Source organism: Cynoglossus semilaevis, chromosome 8 (assembly GCF_000523025.1).
Source record: "Cynoglossus semilaevis isolate Cse_v1.0 chromosome 8, Cse_v1.0, whole genome shotgun sequence".
Taxonomy (NCBI): domain Eukaryota; kingdom Metazoa; phylum Chordata; class Actinopteri; order Pleuronectiformes; family Cynoglossidae; genus Cynoglossus; species Cynoglossus semilaevis.
In genome coordinates, this window is record NC_024314.1 from 52,459 (window position 1) to 71,783 (window position 19,325).

Here is a 19,325-nt window from a genome sequence, read left to right on the forward strand (position 1 = left end):
AGGGGAATATTACAGTTCCCCAATGAGGTAACATCAATTATACCGTACTAAAAGGTGCGTTTCGTTGTCCTGTAGATGGCAATGTAGGATTTATAGGTTTGTTCTACGTTACCGGAAGTGCATACTGTAAAACGGAAATATAAAATTTAAGATGGAGGTGGACGGGACTGGTCATGTAGGTAGCTTCGTTTGTGCTGTCTTGACATTTTTTTTATTTAACGAACGTTTGGAACGGCTGTACTAGCGCATAGACCCACAGTGTATTACATTTTTCGGGAGTTCGAGATACGCCATCTCGAACCGACGATTTATGTTGATACCATTCTAAACGGTGAATGAGAAACCGGTTTGCTGTCTCATTACTGCTAAAGCGCCTACACAGTTAGCCAAAGCTAATTGACGTGAATACAGCAGTTTGCTCAGGTTAGCATCTCAGAATGACTTGCATTTCACAGTACGCGTTTGTTTGTTATAACAAAAATAAGCTCGGATAAATGTTTTTGCTGTGTCATATATATTCTAAAAATCTGTCTGTTGTTGCGGTATCGGTGCCATAATATGCGACTTAAGACACAAATGGATAAACTCAGGTCTTTTGTTAAAACTGTCTGCAGTAATGATCACAAATTATTTAGTAAACTATCGTTTATGATACCTCGGTTTTTAAGACAATTAAGTGGGCTTAATACGTTTTTGGAATAGGATTACCCTGACAATAGAAGTCAATCGAAAATCCAGAAAATGTCACAAATGTCAGATACATACCTAAACGTTAAAATGAAAACAACGTTAGCTGTTTGTGTTGTACTCTCACCATGGCTATTCATTTTGGTTTGATTTTAAAAGGGGAAACACACAAAGACCATTTTCAAGTAGTAGCTATTAATAGTTATTTAAACTAGTAGTTATTAATAGTTATTTAAATTATTTGGAATTTTGTATATGTTTTAAATTCATATTTTGTTTTTACAGATGGAGATGGGTGATTGTAAAGGAGGCACAGGTCTACGGCAATACTACTTGTCTAAGATAGAGGAATTACAGGTAAAAAACTGAACTGAACTGGTATAGTGATAACATATCATGTTTTCTTGTTAATCTCAAAACTGTTTTCTTTGCAGTTAACAGTAAATGACAAGAGCCAGAATCTTAGACGTCTGCAGGCACAGAGAAATGAGCTCAATGCTAAAGGTAAATGTGGGATCATTACAATTATGTTGATCTAGCTTAAAGGGTTGTTCTTTTATTCGTTGAAATAAAGGAATAATAAATAAGGAATGTTTTTAGTATTTTATAACTTAATTGTTTTATCCTTGTTATTCCGTCATTGATTTTCACCACATAACAAAACTTAGTTAATTTTGAGTTAAATTAATTCTTATCACTATTATCACTTCTACCATACTTAGACACACAGAAATGGTATAAACCAAAAATGTCAAACTCAATGCATTGACAACTGTAATTTGGCTGATACTTTTTCTTTCCTCTCAGTGCGCCTCCTTCGTGAGGAGCTGCAGCTACTGCAGGAGCAGGGTTCCTATGTCGGTGAAGTCGTGAGGGTCATGGACAAAAAGAAAGTGCTGGTCAAGGTAACTTGTGTAATTTTTAAAACATACAACAGAACCCAACCAGGCCAAAGGTCATGGGGGTTCCTGGATCCACAGAGAAATATTTTTTTCATTTTATTGGTTTTATTTTATTTTTTTCCTATACTTTATATTACTCTTTATGTATTTATCATGTCGACTACACATTGACACCTCGCTGATTAAAATACTGTTCTTTGGTTAATTTGTAAGCCAATTGCAATAATTAAAAAGAAATGTCTGTTTTCATTTGCAGGTTCATCCAGAAGGGAAATTTGTTGTGGATGTTGACAAAAACATTGATATCAATGATGTAAGTTTTGTTTGTTTTTTTTCTATCTCAGAAAATTGTCTAACAAACTAGTTTCAAAGTTTCATAAGTTTGAATAGCATAGAAATCAAAACATTTATGAAAAAAGTAAAGTGTTACACAGGTCGATTCCTCACCTCCATTGTTTTTGCACACTTCTGAAACAGGTGACGCCCAACTGTCGCGTGGCCCTGCGGAACGACAGCTATACCCTGCACAAGATTTTGCCAAACAAGGTGGATCCCCTGGTCTCTCTCATGATGGTGGAAAAGGTTCCGGACTCCACCTACGAAATGATTGGTGGCCTGGATAAGCAGATTAAGGAGATTAAAGAAGTTATTGAGTTGCCGGTCAAACACCCCGAGCTTTTTGAGGCTTTGGGCATTGCACAGCCAAAGGTGGGTTTGTTAAACTAGCTTAGAATCTATGGAAAGTTCATTTTTGTTCTATGTCTTAGGTTATGCCAAAAATATACTTAAATTAAAAATCAATAATATATGTATATATTATTCACACAAGTGTATTTTGACTATATTTAATTAATCAACATGCTAGGTCCTAAATATAAATTAATTGAATAGGATGCTAAGCTACTTAATGGCGTACTTGCTATGTGTTTGTAGGGTGTACTCCTGTACGGACCTCCAGGTACAGGGAAGACCCTGCTGGCCAGAGCTGTGGCCCACCACACTGACTGCACCTTCATCAGGGTGTCTGGGTCTGAGTTGGTCCAAAAGTTTATTGGAGAGGGTGAGTCCTGTCTCCCGCTGTGTTCCAATTTGTTGGGCTCAATTAATGACAGATGCAAGAGTCTGTTAGGAGAGCAAAAACAGACGACAGATTAGTATGGTTACCTTTAGCAGCCATTCAATCCTGTTTGTTTGCATGTCGTGAGGCCAATATCACTAAACTTTTGACCACTGTCATTTGGGCAGTTTCCGTTGTCGCTCATCATTCATAATCTCTGACAAATGGCCAAGAAGTCAACTGTAGAACCTAACTACAGGAGGTTGCTCTATCCGGCTTATTAAACCATAACAAAACAGTGGTTTTTAACAGTGGTCTCACTTTGGAACCCTCCCCGCCCCCATCTCCTGTAATGACACGCTGTGACCTGTTTTGTGGTTTAAATATAACTTAAGACTTTTACTCCAGGTGCTCGTATGGTTCGAGAGCTGTTCGTCATGGCTAGAGAACATGCCCCCTCAATCATCTTCATGGATGAGATCGACTCAATCGGTTCGTCTCGGCTGGAGGGCGGGTCGGGGGGCGACAGTGAGGTGCAGAGGACAATGTTGGAGCTCCTTAATCAGCTGGATGGCTTCGAGGCGACGAAAAACATCAAGGTACAACACATATTCACACGCACACTGAAGTGTTTCTGATGAGCTAAGGTACTATTTATCTACTGTGCATTGATCCAACCCTGCAGTTATAAACTTATAATAGATTTTTGATTTTGATATAAATTCAATATATAAATATTGTGTAGTATTAGTAGTATAATGTGTGTTACACTTCTGTGAATGCTGAACAAAACTTTGGTCTATGTTGCGAGGATTTTCATCTAAGCTTTATTATCCATTGCTGCAGGTCATCATGGCCACCAACCGTATCGACATTTTGGACTCGGCTTTGCTCAGACCAGGCAGGATTGACAGGAAGATTGAGTTTCCTCCTCCTAATGAAGAGGTAGGTGATCGCACCCCAGTTTTGCGTTTCACACAGATTCAGGGGTGGGAGGCGAAGGAGGGCAATGTCGAGTGTGAGCTCATTTTTTAATGTGCACTTTAGGCCCGTCTGGACATTCTGAAAATCCACTCCAGAAAAATGAACCTGACACGTGGCATTAACCTGAGGAAGATTGCTGAGCTGATGCCTGGAGCCTCTGGTGCAGAGGTTAAGGTGAGAGTTTGTCAGTATTGTAATAATGAGTGGTGAGGGGGGATATTTTGTTTGGTTGATTCTTAGGACAGTCTAATCAAAGCTAATTTACATGTTAAATGCTAAAATGACAATGTTTATTTCATTCCGTTGATGCACTCAGAATTTTGTTGCTACTTTGCAAATTAAGAGAGATAAAAGCAGAGGGTGTTGAAGCGACAAAGTAGCTCCACAGTGCCACCTGGAACATTTAAAAAATGAGGTCCAACTTACTTTAATGTCCTTGTTGCGTGTCCTCTCAGGGTGTTTGCACAGAGGCTGGCATGTATGCTCTGAGAGAAAGGAGAGTTCACGTCACCCAAGAGGACTTTGAGATGGCTGTAGCAAAGGTAAGTGAAACACAATGGAGTCGATTGTACATCCTTTTTTAAATTCTCTCATTATACAAAAATACATATAAAATAGCACAATATTTTACTACTCACGCTGACACTGATCTCCACCTTCCTCCTTCCCCACCAGGTGATGCAGAAAGACAGTGAGAAGAACATGTCCATCAAGAAGCTGTGGAAGTGAAAGGCCTTGCATATTGTTAAATCATGCAACATTGTTTTTGTTATTTGTTTGGTTTATAATTGTTACACAAGTATAAAATAAATAATTCCCACAAACCAAACCAGGATTTGTTTGATTTTGTTTGAGTTCTTTGTGCCTAAAAAAAACATCTGTACTTTGCAGAGCTGCCAGGGGGAAACATAAATTAGTCTGGAATCAATTCCACCACCCTCCAATTGTAAGCTAACCGTCCTTCTCAAATGTATGTGAGTTGCTCAAGTAGCTCACCAAAGTGCAAATGAATCATAGATGAATTTGAAAAACTGACTTGGTTGCTTGCAAGTCTGCTTACATTTTTATCCAATCAAAATGGGTGGTTTTCCAGCTTCCTTTTAACACAAAGTGATTACTGATAGTTGCACTTTAGCTATTAATTTGCCCTGTTGTCAACCTTGATTGGTCAATGTCGACTTAAGATGTGAGGTGATTTTCAACAAAACAAAATATGATGTTTTGGGGGATTTTTAGTGAAAATTGTACACATTGTGACAATTGTAGGTGTTTTTAGATTATATTTTCTTTTTAAGTTATAATCTAACATTTTTGGGATAATTTTTGACAAATATACTTTTAGCATTTTTAAAGAACATGATGGATTCACATTCAGTTTCATGTTTTTGTCAATTTGTGTCTGAAAGAAATTTTAGTTTTGGGATCCAGTTGTGTGGAAAATAACGTGAAAGTAAAGGAATGTATTTTAAAAAATCAAAAAAATTAATACATTTTTTTCTAATGATTCGTTAGTGACTAAATTATCATCATCTAGCTGTAAGATAGGTACTCATCTAAGTAAAGGATCGCAGGTTTAAATCTTTTGTGCATTGCTGAAAAATAAAGCTGTTTTAATTTTTTTATTTCCTTCCTACTAAATGTCGCCCTCTGCTGAACAAAAGAGCACAACCGACTGCACTCTACAAGTGTTTTACAATCTTAATGGCAGATATAAACGTAGCATTCACAGTAGCAAACTTGGCTGCATTAGAAAGACCGAAAAAAACAGTAGCAAAATGAGTAAACTATTTTTTAATCGTTATTATTTATGATTATTTTATTTTTATTTTTGTTTTTCTTCTATCGACATCTATTTTAATCATGTTCCTCAAGGACAGTTTAGCGTAGGGACACATTTTATGATGGAATCTAGTAAATGCGGTCGGTTGTTCGGTTTAGCTGCGCCAACAAGAAGGTCCCAATAGAATGTCTGCACGATTCGCCCTCTGGTGGCTCAAACAGGCAACCACACTCTGTTGAGCCACAAGAGGGCGAATCGTGCACTCATCACACTTGCTGATGAGTGCTCGTTATGGTCAGCAGAGGGCGACAAGGGAACTTAGAACTTTTGATGAAAGAAAACCAAATTAAAAATTAAAATACCAACACCACTGCAATACCACTTTACAACAATGGCGGGTAGCGCATTTCACACCTAGGCCTTCAGTGATGTCCTACTTAGTCCGACTTCAATAAATACCTCTTATAATATCATAATTTAGGACACCACGTGACCACCGCGGGAGAAATTATATACAGAAACACACTATAAGCACTACTGGGCATTGCATCACCTCAGTTGTGTACAAAACGGGCTATTTTCTGACGCATTAAAAAATCAATAATTCCGCAAGTAAATGAACAAAATGTTTGTACTCACCAAAACACAAATCCATTCTACTTTATTTCCTCAAGAAGACCTCAATGACTTGGTTGTACAGTTTATCTGTGCCTTCAGTTCCATCAATGAATCCCTTTCGCACCTGTTCGTTGAGCTGTTCATCCACTCGGATGTCCCCAAACGTTTTTAGAAGCACCGTAGCTTGCAAGTTTCCAGTCGTGCTTTGGTGTCTCATTGCCCCGTCAGTATATAGACCCTATATACTGGCAGAATTTGTAGTATTAGTGGTGGATGGGGTATGTTATAGCACATACATTTAAAGTATTTTTTTTTTTTTTTTGGCCTGTGAAAAAAGAAACTCGAAATTAATACCATCGATGTGTGTTTTATTTCAAATTTAATTTCTCATGTGTTTATAATATTAACCTTTGGTTGTTCCAGATTCAATGTTTATGTAAAACATCCATATAAAAAAGTTTTACTTTACAGATCTGGAGAGAAGGGTAAACATGAACATTTACACTCAAATTTGTCAATAAATATTAAGTTTGGCCCACGTCCTCATCCCAGTTTATAATTTTGGCCCACTGTGAATTTGAGTTTGACACCCCTGGTGTAGAGCTTCATTGTTAATGAAATGCATAAATGTAGTATGTCCATTAATGACATTCAATGAACCTAATATTCACTCTCTATCTCTGTAGGCATGATGGGGCCTAGACGTCGAATGGATAACCAGGAAAGTCCACGCATGCTGATGAAAGATGAGGCGTTCCCGCAATAAAACACTCGGCTACAAACACTCAATTCAACAAACACTCAGTTCAACAACCATCGTCTGTATGTGTGGGTACACAGACACTCATGCCTAAGCACAAGGAGACCAGAAACAACTTACATGCTGTTCTTCGAAGAACTGGCACCAGTAGATATTGTTGTTGTTGTGGCTAAAAGATATACTGTATAGTGTTTGCTGCTCTGCAGAAACAGTTCAGACCTCTCACTGTATACTTGACCGCTTTTTGTTTTCTCTACAAAAATCATTATACCAACCCCTTTCTCCACTGCAGCCCAGAATAATCAACATCACCGTATACGACGTGACCTCACATACCTTATATTCTCGTGTCATGAATCTAGTGGCTGAGCTGAGGCATTTGTGTGCACATCTTGTTTCTTGAAATACAAAATTATAGGTGTGTTTGTATTTACCTCACTGGTTTAAAGTAATCCTACTTTGAAAATAATGTAAAAGACAATCTTCTTCAGTGGTTTGTCTTTTTTGTTTTTACATTCAACATGATGCTAGTGAATCTGCAGTTAAATGACATATGTGTGCGTGACTTTAACTTGTGAAAAACCTGTTCAGAAAATGTTCAGTCTATAAATTCCTAATTGTCCAACCAGGTATTTGCTGCATGAAGCAGCTTTAATTTTTTCTTTTTTTCTTTTTTTTTTCTAGCAATCAAACATGTCTTTTTATCATGTGTTTACATTGTAAAGGGTGACATACTGTATATCTTTTGTGTGATGTGATAGTGTAAATATTCCGATAGTTGAATTGCTGCTATCATGGCTCAGTCTGTTTCATCTGTCTAGCAAAATAAACGATTTGTTACATATGACTTATTGTTCTTTTTCGCCTTGAACCGGTTTAAACCTGATGGTTTTTCATCATTTCCTTTATCCAGTTGTACATTATGACGTGAATTAAAACAACATGGATATAGATGAAATTTGGAAAGTAGTGGTAAGAACTGAACAAGATTTGTCTCTTTTTTTCTAGTGTTCTAATTTTTCCTAAACATGTAGCTGTAAGGTGCTGAATGCAGTCTAGGTGCCCTAGTATTACTTTAAGTACTACAATACTATATTTAATTCATTCAAATAGCCACAATGTAATAAAGCTTCAGTTTGAACTGCTGTGCGGACATTCAGCTTTCCTTTAAGATAAACTTCCCTTGAAATTGGCTTCAGCCACTACAGTTTTATTAATGGTTCTTTACAGTATAGTTACAACACTGCCACCTACTGGGTTTATTTTCTACAGGTAAAATTCACTGTACGCCAAGAGCGTGTCTAGTTTACGCCCAACTGTTATGAACAAAATAGATAATAAAAAGAAAGATTTTAATCCCAGACAATAATCATTCATATTACACTTCATTCAAAAAACGACTGCTAAGAGAAAATGCGATTCAATTGTTTTTAAGAGAATCTGACTCTAAAACGAACTAAAGAACGTTGTCTTAAAATGAACTAACAGAACAACATTAGTTTAAGAGTTTTACTGCAGTAGGCGAGATATCTACTTTGCTTGTTGCCGCAGTGTGTGTTGTCAACTGTTTATTTGATTCGCGGTGAAACAGAAGCTACTTAACGAAGTTGACACTAAACGGGGAGAAAGGGAGGAAACGACTCGCTGCTCTCACCCGAGGCTGTTGTAGATTAAAGCAAATCCCGGAACTTGAACCGGTTAGAGCGGAGCTAACGTCAGCTAGCATTCTGTTGACAGGCGGTTCGCTGTCAAAACTGCAGCCTGTGAAAAGTGACTATTGGTAATCACTCAGTGGGACATCTAGGGTTTGGGGCAGAGGCGTTCTGTTGGCGGTCCTGCTACGCGCGAAGTTGCAGCGAAATATTAAGGCAAATTCAACTCTAACCACTTGTGGAGCGAGAGGATGGCATCGCGAGGAGGCTTCCCCGGTTCCGCGATTAACCCGAATTTGAGTCCTATGAATGCGGGACATTCGGCGGGCATGAGAATGTCTGGACTGCCGCAGTCAATGAGCGGATACAGCCGGAGCATGAACATGTTACCCCAGTACCTGCAGGTCAGTTTGTAGCTTCATTTTAATTTCCTTTTTTTGTTGTTTACTGGGGAAAGTTAAGGTTTTGAAGTAATACACCAAGTATCCGGTAAGTAAATTGCACAGTAACTATGAGGTAAATGTATATCCTTAAAAAAACGTGTTAAGTTTAGTAAGACACTTAACGTTATTCAGTGGGAAAAACCCCACATGTTTTTACTTCCGCATTTGACTAGTGAATAAAATTACACCAACTTACATACAGTCACTTACATGCCGAACATTAAAGTTCTTACCTCCCCCCCCCAAACACTTGTTTGCCGAACACAATAGCCGTTCTTTTTGTCTTCTCCGTATCTAACGTATGTAACGTACAAAAACATTGTGTCTACATCACTCATGTGGGTTTACACAGTAATGTTCAAACAGTGTGAAAACCGACGGTTGACGTTCAGTTACACTGGTTCGTAAAAACCTGTTTTTTATCAGTGATTGAAGTGACACTTGCAAATATCTTGGCAAAAACGAATGCACCAGATGAGTGTGTAAGATCACGACCGTGTTTTGAATACACAACGTTAGCAAAACTCTCCAAACTTCACAATCTAAAGGGAATGGCATAATAAAGACATTTGAAAAGTGTCACATAGCATAGATTAAAAACAGATCATTTTCAATATCCAAGCTGCAACCTAAGACCAAGTTTTATTGTCGCTGAAGATAACACTTCCAATCCTAGCCCCTAACTATACAACAGAGACAAAAATAAAATAAAAAAAAGACTTAGGACTACAAGATATTTTTCATGTTTGGACGTAGGCAAAAGTTAACGGACAAAGAAAGAAACTGTCATAACACGACTATGATGTCACTTCTGTAGGTTCACAACAGAGAAGAATTATTTAAAAAAACAATAATCATAATCATAAATAAGTGCAATTTTCCCTCAAGTATACAAAGTTGTCCCATGTTTGGACAGAATTGCTGTTGTCACACGTCCACATAAATAATCATAAGTGTTAGTTTACTTATAGAGTAATTAGAAATAATGTCTGAAGAACTTTAAGAGGGAATGTAAGACTTGAAAGCAAAACAATGAAAGCTTCTTGAATTACAAGCTCACTTGTGACATGTTTAGAGATTCGGTATAAAAGGAGTACACCCCAAGGGCTCAGTCGTCGCAAACAGTGAGGGCTCATGTCTCACCATTTCGCGGGAAACGTCACGAGGGAACTGAGAATTCATTTTGTCTGAACGCCAGAACTGCTTCTTTAAACTACTGTCTGAGATGGCCTGGAATCAGAGGCGATAAAAAGCTACTCTGTGGTCAAACAAGTAGACAGTTAGGCTTGGTTTGGTTAATAATAGATAAAACAAGAAGTACATGCTAATATACCATCGACAAATATCTGAAATTGTTAGTTCTAGAATTTCAGAGAGACACGTGTTCCCATCAGGACAGCACACTTCCCAAGAACTCACATTTTTTCAGCAGCACGAAACCAGACCTAATCATGCACAAACTTAAAAAAAAAGGCTTCATAAAGTCTGTGTCTTATTGAAAATGTCTGACACATCACAAAGAGAAAAAGAGTCACCGCAAACGCTGGGTTGCACAAGTATTTAACACAGTGATAGTTCCTGAAACTCAGTTGTTGAATTACTGTTTGTAGTGTCTTCCACACTCAGAACTGTGTCATTAGAGCCAAATAATAACATCAGCTCTCACCCTCTCTAACAGCGCCCAGGAATCCCACCCAGTAGGGTTGGGGGCCCCATGGGATCAATGGGGGGTCAGCTGCCAGGCCCCTCTTATGGTAGTGGGAACATGCCCATGCGGCCAGGCATGGGGCCTCCGAGCATGGACGCCTCAAGGAAGCGGGTCCTGTATCAACATCAACAACAACAGCAACAGGAGGCACTGGGGGGAGGAGGAGGCCTCAGACGAGGGTAAAGTAGAGACGAGGGAGGGAGGAAAACTGTTTTTAAATATGAACAACGATGTCTGTTAACACCTTCCATCTGTTGCAAACATGAAATCACTTCAATCAACGTCGTCGACGTCGTAAACATGCAAAATACATAAATAATAATAAATAGTAATAAATTATCATAAATAATAAATAGAAATAGTACAGTTATAGTCATAGTAGGTCATAGAGTAAGAAGTATAGTGTGACAAAATATGTCATAAGAATGTCATGAATAAGTCATAATCAATAAGAGATACTATGATTCGGTGTTTAATGTAATAATATAAGCATTTTAAGGCAAGATCAAAGGTCTAAAGTATGTATTTCAAATGGAGACATTAAAAAAAATTGTTGCGAGTCGCATCCACTGTCGAGGCTGCAATCACATGAAAAGATTCAGTAAAGAAGAGCTATAACTTTACAACAGGGCAGCTGTGTTTGTCTGCGTTAACGTTATTGCTGTTCACAGCTCCGATCACACAGATACTGAAGTATCTCATGACTGACATGTGCTGTAACTCCAGTAGATGTTTCTGACCTCAAACTGCAAAACGAGGTCACACTCATAAATGTGGTTGTTTGCGATGCGAGGCACTTTCTGAACAATAATTTTGTAATGCATTTCTCAAAATAGCCAATCAGGTTTGCGCAAGACTAAAGGCAACTATCGTAAGCTGTCATTAAAGGCGTTGTAATTAGAGGTGTAATAGAGACAAGATGCGTGATTTAATTGTAGAGACACTTTATGAAATCACTAACTACAATGAGTGGAAGCCCCGGGCTCTCACTGTGGGGCGGTAATGAAAGAAATAGCACAGGTCATGATGCAGTTTCACACTTTGAAAAAAAGTCCGAGTCCCACTTTCATCTGTGCTACTTTGTTTTCTGTAGGACAAAAAGGCGCAAGATGGCAGACAAGGTTCTTCCACAGAGGGTGGGTGTATTATCTGTTCCTTTTTTTTACCCCTCATGAACAAGGCTTCCTCTGCTGTGATTAACTGATTTACCTTTTGGTATTTTAGATCCGAGATCTGGTGCCCGAGTCCCAGGCCTACATGGACCTCCTGGCCTTTGAAAGGAAACTAGACCAGACAATCGCTCGGAAGCGTATGGAGATTCAGGAAGCAATCAAAAAGCCCATTATGGTATTGTTGTCATCAAACATTCAAGCTAACCTAAGGATGCCTTTTTGGTTCTAACCTGGCACTGGAAGACAAAAATAGTTTGTTCTTAAATGTTCTGTAATGAACATTTTCATTACAGTACATTCTTAAATGTTCTGTAATGAACATTTTCCAGGCAACAAAGGTTTTCCACTGCTGATATCTGTGTTTATTAAGATTAGACCTCTCGCGTGTATAGAAAAGCTTGATCACACTTTTTCTTATACCAATACCGCACCATGGAGTACCGCATTTTCCGGACTATAAGTCGCTCCGGAGTACATGTCGCACCAGCCAAAAAAAGCATAATGAAGAAGAAAAAAACATATAAGTTGCTCTGGAGTATTAGTCGCACTAGTGCCCTCTAGCGACTGTCAGTGTGAAAATAACGAACATGTCAATTTTCAGTGGTATAGGAGGAGCATGTACTGGTACAGAAGCCTAGAGTGCCCTCTAGTGGCTATCAGTGTGAAAAAATCAATACTGGAATTCTGAACATTCATTGTCTAAAAACATGGCTCCAGTCATTTACTGAACATTATGTCAAAAATTGGAAGGCTTCAGGTTCGAGTCCACCAGTTGCCAAGTTACCACTGAGGTGCTCTGAGCATGGCACCGTCCCCACACACTGCTCTCCGGGTGCTTAAAGCTGCCCACTGTTCACTCTGGTGATGGGTTCCTTACTGGACCTCATGTCAAATATTGGCCTAAAAGTGTTGCGTGAGCTCACGATCTGTTCCCTCTTTCGCTTTTCCAAGCAAAAGCGCAAACTCAGGATCTACATCTCCAACACCTACACACCCTGCAAGCCTGAGGGTGAGGAGGCCGAGAAGGTCTCGTCCTGGGAGCTGAGGGTAGAAGGCAAACTACTGGAGGAGGTATGTGAATATGTGATTGAGTCACTTATGTCTCAAATTCTTTTCTCACAGCTTCGCAACTATCTCTCTGCGGTTCGATTTCTAACTATTTCTGTCTCTGTCCCTGTGTTTCTTGCAAACTTCACATTCAGTCTCCCAGCTCTGTTTGGCTCATGTCCTTGGCTCAACCATGCAACCAGATGTGTATTTGCAGCGCTCCTCGCTCCACCCCATGACTACGCACAGAATCAAACACACACGCACGCACACAAGCTCGTGTTCTTTTTTTGAAACAAGGAATTGAAACCAAAGCCTTTACATTCCAATAACTGATATGTCTCCCTGCTCTCTATCAGTTCCCGCTCAACTCGTGTTGTCTCGGACAGACCACATAAAGGAGTCGTTTTTTCTGTCTACTTCTCTCTGTCTCTCTCTCTATCTTTGTGTCGACCATGCGTAGGAGTTCTGCCTAGAGAAATTGAGAAAGAGAGCAGAGATGTGAGGGGGAAAAAGGGTCGCGTTGTGCAAACACTTTGACGAGGTTGGGAAAGGGTGGGTGTGCAACAGCTTTTTTTAGTTTTCTACAGTTCTTTTCTGCCTTGCCATCTCCAGTGTGATCAGAGCCCAACAATGCAGCCCCACAGCCCGACACACAATAAGGAGACACAGATGCCAGTCATGTTGCCCTGTTTTCACCATCTTTTGTTTCTTTTGTGTTTCCAGCCTGGCAAGCAGAAAAGGAAGTTCTCCTCTTTCTTCAAGAGTTTGGTGATCGAGCTCGATAAGGAGCTCTACGGACCTGACAACCACTTAGTAGAGGTATTGCACATTGAGGAACAAGTGAGAAGTCGCAGTGATTCTGAAACCCAAGAAAGGTCAAGACTGCGGCTGATTCATAAGCCACTGTTTTGCAAATAATTCATTTTTTATAACATGTTTGTAGACAGAAGTGTTTGTGAAATCAGATCTTGATCTTTTTGTTATCTATTTGTAAAAAAGAAACGAGATTTTGGGCAAAATTATAACTCGTAACTCATCATATTTTGATTGTTATCTTGGGCAAAATTATAACTCGTAACTCATAACTCATCATATTTTGATTGTTATAAATAGTATTAACACTAGTGCAGGGGTGCCCAATAAGTAGATTGTGATCTACCAGTAGATTGCTTTTGGATCATGAGCAATTCAAATATAAATATATATAAATATATATATATATTTATATAATTCCAAAGTGTGCAGTAGTGACCATATATGTTAAAATGTAATCATATTGTGCCATAGATTACATGTGTAAATATATACATACATAAAGTTGTTAATGTAGGTAGATCACTGTAGTAGCTCCCAAGTGAAAAAAAAAGTCTGGACACCCCTGCATTAGAATGTTATACTGTGAGTGTAAATAATTCTGAAACAAAAAACAAAACAGTGAGATTAAATAAAATAATATTCTTTTTATGTTTATCTTACAGTGGCACAGAATGCCCACTACTCAGGAAACGGATGGTTTCCAGGTAAAAAGACCGGGAGATGTGAATGTCAAATGCACCCTGCTGCTCATGCTGGACCATCAGGTATGTTACACAAGTGCGCGTACTCTCCCTGTCAGTTGAATCTGTTTTTGGCATTTTCTCATTAACCCATTGTATTTGTCATGTTCAGCCTCCTCAGTACAAGCTGGATCCACTGTTGGCTCGTCTCCTGGGTGTGCACACGCAGACACGGGCCAGCATCATGCAAGCTCTCTGGCTGTACATCAAAAACAACAAGCTGCAGGACGGTCACGAGAAGGAGTACATCAACTGCAACCGCTACTTCAGACAGGTAATGAAAACGCTAGAAAACTTGTTTTGCGTATACGGTTTTTTTACGTTGTACAGGAGGGCCTCGGTTTACGACGGCCCCGACCTACGGCGTTTTGTGGTAATGTCGAAATCTCCCATAAATTAATTAAGAGTCGCGTTCTATCATTCCGACGTGCGCGGTTAAAACAAACTTCACCCAGGAAGTAGTTGGGCAGATGAATACATTGGATTGTGCTACATTTACTTTCTTTTGTTTGTGTTGTTTTTTGGGAACTTGTTTTTGATGTTCTTTTTATGTCCTGTCCTATGACTTCCCGTGAAAATTGACTTACGTTGCGCAATACGGATTTAATTTAGATGTAAGTCAAGGACCTACATAGTTTTTTAATATAGACATAAACCACGTTTGTTTCCCCTCAAAGCGGCTGTGTAAGAGACCGTCGACTAAAATGTGCTTAAATCGTCTGAGCCTTTTTATATATTTTTTTATTTTATATTTATTAGCAAAATAGGACAAATGCTATCTTTCTCAGGTAGGGCATCGTGTTTGTTTTCTATGCAGATCTTCGGCTGTCCTCGCATGAGGTTTTCAGAGATCCCAATGAAGCTGGCTGGCTTGCTGCACCACCCTGACCCAATCATTATCAATCACATCATCAGGTAAATGTGCATGTCTGTAACTCGCCACACATATTGCCACCCGTATGAGAGAAAAAATTCCTAAGATCAACTTTGCTCCCTCGTCTGCTCCTTTTGTGTTGTCTTGCTACGTTGCACGTTTACACCACTCCTTGGTAGTGTGGACCCCACAGATCAGAAGAAGACGGCCTGTTATGATATCGATGTTGAAGTGGATGACCCGTTGAAGAGCCAAATGAACAGTTTTCTGTCCTCAACAACCAACCAACAGGAAATAGCCGCCCTGGAGATCAAGGTTAATGTTGCCACTCATTTACCCACACTCGCACCTTGCTGACCTTTTAATACAGGGGTGTCAAACTCATTTTCACCAGGGGCCACATCAGCAATATACAGATCTATACAGAAGAGTGTATAGATCAGGGGTCCCCAACCCCTAGCCCGTAGGTCATTTGATACCAGGCCACTGTAGGACACAGTGGAAAAAAATTTACTTAATTTTTACTAATTTACTTCATTCAAAGAAAGTCCTGTCATATACATTTACTTTCTTTATTTAAGGATAATCTGGTAATATTTTAAAATGTTATTCAGACTCTGATAAAAACAGAATACAGGCTAAAAGATGGTTTATTTTGCAAATTTTATGATACTTAAATGCTCAGCACTTTGCTACCAGTCTGTGTTAACAGGTGGTACAGGCTGACAACAAAGGTTGGGGACCACTGTTATAGTTGTAACTACGTACACCATAACAGACCAGTACATGTTTCTGCAATTGATTATCATTTGATTGATTATAAAAACTCCCACAGGCCACACAAAATGGCTTGGTGGGCCGCATTTGGCCCCCGGGCTTCGGGTTTGACACGTATGCTTTAAGGTTTTAATAAATGTGCTGTGTTTGTACGTTACACAGATCCATGAGACGATTGAGTACATTAACCAACTGAAGACTGAAAGAGACTTCATGCTCAGCTTCAGCAATAACCCACAGGACTTCATCCAGGACTGGCTCAAGTCTCAGAGCAGAGATTTAAAGGTAAACACGCAACGCTCACTTCAAGTACTGGTTTCTCCACATGTACAACAATGTACACAGTATAGGAGGTACAGGGAACAACTTGTGAAAGTGATTATTGAGTCAGATGGACTTAAACAAGACTCCCTGAATAAACGTGTTTGTGAAATCTTCGACATTGTCGTTTGAATTTCTCAGATTCGACCAACAAGCATGTTATTCAGAAGTACTCAGGCCTGCATACTTTTGAGGACAGTGTACAGTACTTACCAAGTGCTTGTGTAGACTCTCCTATGTCCTTCACTTAGTTGGGGAATCTACTCCGGAGTCTTTCTCTTGTTCTCCTGCTATTCTCCGACCTTAAAAAATAGAGAAAAAGTAGAAAACGATGCATTCAGGAATCAGCTCAGATACAGTTATTGACTTGCAATTTAGAAAAATCATACACAACTGACTTTTAGGGTACAATATAAGGGATTAGCCCTAAAGTTACAGTTAAAATCCTAACAGAAAAAACATGGGCAAAACATTGAACATGTGTTGAACCAGAGATGTCGTAGCACATTGTTCAGTAAAGCTGTTTTTGTTTTTTTTTTAAGTTGATGACAGATGTGACGGGAAACCCAGAGGAGGAGAGAAGAACTGACTTCTACCAGGCACCCTGGGTACCAGAAGCTGTGGGCAGATACGTCTATTCCAAAGTAAGCATTTTTAGGTCACGTTTTCCCTGCAGTTACATTATTCAAAGTTTGGTAAATAAATACAGCATTTAATTTGTTTCAGGTGCAACAGAGAAGACAGGAACTGGAGCAGGTTTTGGGGATCCGTCTCACTTGAACACATTTCCTTTTGGCTGACTCGGGGTTAGCCATTACATTTGAGCAGTGATTATTCAGGTGTTTGGATTCTGGTTGTATAAGGTACTGACAAACAGTCATGACTGAGCACTCACCCTGAAAATACACCCTAACCGGGTTAATGTTTAATAAATAAAAATCAGGTGCTAACCTCATATGGGGATTCTAAGTGATTTTTACACAGCCAGGAGCATTTATTGATCTAATCCTGCCTTTACAAAAATGGCAAAAATGTATACTTGCATACATTTTATAAAATAATATAAAGAAATACAGAAATACTGTAGACCAGAAGTGAAAACATTCGTGAGATTATATTAGTTTTAGATTTCTGAAAATACTCAGACCTGGATAAAAGCCATGACTCAAACAATTTTAATCTATTAGATTAAATTTAACTTTATTGCCACGTGTCACTAATTCAAAGCAATGAGAAGGATTTGGGCAACACAAGCATGTGATTCAACTCTATGAATCTACTTTATCAAGGAACATTATCAGGGACTTTAAGAACATTTTCAAAGTTTCTGCCTTTTTGATGCCTCGCTGCCTTTCATTGGTATGTGACGACTAGTATCTGATTTGTTTGTTAAGACTTCCTGCTTCCTGTACGCATTGACTCTGTGGCTGAAACGATGACTTTCAGCCTAAATTTATTTTCTAATCACCAAGTTATGAAATCCAGCCGTGTGGTTTATAGAAGTTATAATAATAATTGTACAAATATGAGTACATTTAGCACTTTGTCTTTCACTTTCATTTATGTTTTGTCCCAAACAGTGAGTTTGCAAACAGTTTTTTTTAGTTGGGTCTATACCTCCAAATAAGCCCTACCTTCCAAGCAAAAACTAAATTAAAACCTGGTACTAAAATGAATTGTGTTGCCTGCAGTGGAAACACACACTTTGTGGTACTGTTCCTATATAAGTCTATCATTTTGAGCCTTTCTTAAAAGCTCTGTTTTTGTTTAGCTGTTGTTTAGCTGTTGTTTAGCTTGTTTAGCATTATAAATGAGGAATTAATGTTGAAAACATTGTGATTTTTGCAGCTGACTCTGTGTCTTGTAAATAACTTTATGGGGGAAAAAATTACTTCTGGTGCCTGGGAGATTGACATAAGTTTTTTTTCAATGCCAGGGGTGACCTTAAGAGGTTTAGGTGCTTTCGTTTTTGGTTGATGATCTTGGGAACTTTTAGGAAAACTGTTCGTTATAAACAGTGGTGAATCCACTCTGAGCCTGGACCATCAGTTGTTTTGTACTTTTCAGAATTGTTTACAAAGTGTATGCTATTATGTGTTCTTTGTGTTGCTTGTTAAATCCAGTACTATTTCATTGTGAGTAAACCTTTGGTTTGAATTGTTAAGGATTTGTATAAAACATTCCAGTGTGTTAAATCATTCCACATTAACATATAACTTGCAGTGCCAAAACATATACAGAGGCTTGTTGTGCAGCCTCTTTGTAAAATTTTACATTATGTGTACTGATCAAAAGCCATTATCTTTTATACATTTGGATTATTTTCTACAATAAATATACTTGACCAATGATTGTTCTGTACTTGCATTTTTTGCCGGTGGCTTCTTTCATAATTATGTTTTATGGGCTCTGGGTCATTCTGTTAATTAATTTAAATAGTCAGTAGTTCAAGCAACCCAACAGTCAGTAATTCAATTAAGTATAAAGTCTTCATTATCATCAATTTCATTATTATTACTCAACGATGGACAGTTCTAAGAGACTAAATAGACAAACGGTTTAAAAATCATTATTTTCTAATGAATTGTAACTGACTTATAGTTCTGGGCCTCATAAGTCGTTGTGTATCATATATAATAGTACTCCTAAGTTAAACTTTTGATTATTTAACATGGTGATTCTAAACATTACAGTAAAACACTATCACTATTATAAAATAACCTTGAATAGTAACGACAAGTAAAGACAAGAAAACAATGTAGATTTACTTTTTTTTTTTACAGTAAACATAGTGGATATTGTTCGTCATTCGAACAATACCCATTACGTCAAAAATACACGTAAGTATATATTTTGCAGTAGTGTTAAACCTAATATTTTAAAGGGGAATATTACAGTTCCCCAATGAGGTAACATCAATTATACCGTACTAAAAGGTGCGTTTCGTTGTCCTGTAGATGGCAATGTAGGATTTATAGGTTTGT

General features: G+C 38.5%; 2 protein-coding genes across 4 annotated transcripts; both read left to right on the forward strand.

Annotated features, from left to right (window-relative positions):
- Positions 1 to 108: 108 nt before the first annotated feature.
- On the forward strand, positions 109 to 4,459 carry LOC103381415 (26S proteasome regulatory subunit 8). 3 transcript variants are annotated; one of them, XM_008313735.3, is made up of 12 exons: positions 109 to 175; positions 973 to 1,044; positions 1,122 to 1,191; positions 1,495 to 1,592; positions 1,846 to 1,902; positions 2,067 to 2,297; positions 2,523 to 2,649; positions 3,055 to 3,245; positions 3,493 to 3,591; positions 3,694 to 3,804; positions 4,086 to 4,172; positions 4,306 to 4,459. In XM_008313735.3, the coding sequence occupies exons 1-12, from the start codon at positions 152 to 154 to the stop codon at positions 4,357 to 4,359; spliced, it is 1,221 nt and encodes a 406-aa protein (XP_008311957.1). In that variant the 5' UTR covers positions 109 to 151; the 3' UTR covers positions 4,360 to 4,459. The 3 variants fall into 3 exon arrangements, with proteins under 3 accessions (XP_008311957.1, XP_008311958.1, XP_008311960.1); XM_008313736.3 differs by lacking the exon at positions 109 to 175 and adding an exon at positions 187 to 423; XM_008313738.3 differs by lacking the exon at positions 109 to 175 and adding an exon at positions 196 to 331.
- Positions 4,460 to 8,317: 3,858 nt separating this feature from the next.
- Positions 8,318 to 18,692, forward strand: LOC103381409 (SWI/SNF-related matrix-associated actin-dependent regulator of chromatin subfamily D member 2-like). The gene is made up of 13 exons (XM_008313725.3): positions 8,318 to 8,844; positions 10,562 to 10,770; positions 11,685 to 11,727; positions 11,816 to 11,938; positions 12,715 to 12,834; positions 13,537 to 13,632; positions 14,292 to 14,393; positions 14,482 to 14,643; positions 15,187 to 15,284; positions 15,423 to 15,558; positions 16,183 to 16,305; positions 16,884 to 16,985; positions 17,068 to 18,692. The coding sequence occupies exons 1-13, from the start codon at positions 8,692 to 8,694 to the stop codon at positions 17,119 to 17,121; spliced, it is 1,521 nt and encodes a 506-aa protein (XP_008311947.1). The 5' UTR covers positions 8,318 to 8,691; the 3' UTR covers positions 17,122 to 18,692.
- The last annotated feature ends 633 nt before the right edge of the window (positions 18,693 to 19,325 follow it).

Excerpts from the sequence above, each read along its gene's own strand:
- LOC103381415 (XM_008313735.3), top strand. The coding sequence starts at position 152 with ATGGAGGTGGACGGGACTGGTCAT. Across the intron at positions 2,298-2,522 it reads TGGGCATTGCACAGCCAAAG|GGTGTACTCCTGTACGGACC; the intron begins GTGGGTTTGTTA and ends ATGTGTTTGTAG. Across the intron at positions 3,592-3,693 it reads TTCCTCCTCCTAATGAAGAG|GCCCGTCTGGACATTCTGAA; the intron begins GTAGGTGATCGC and ends TGTGCACTTTAG.
- LOC103381409 (XM_008313725.3), top strand. The coding sequence starts at position 8,692 with ATGGCATCGCGAGGAGGCTTCCCCGGTTCCGCGATTAACCCGAATTTG. Across the intron at positions 15,285-15,422 it reads ATTATCAATCACATCATCAG|TGTGGACCCCACAGATCAGA; the intron begins GTAAATGTGCAT and ends ACTCCTTGGTAG. Across the intron at positions 16,306-16,883 it reads CTCAGAGCAGAGATTTAAAG|TTGATGACAGATGTGACGGG; the intron begins GTAAACACGCAA and ends TTTTTTTTTAAG.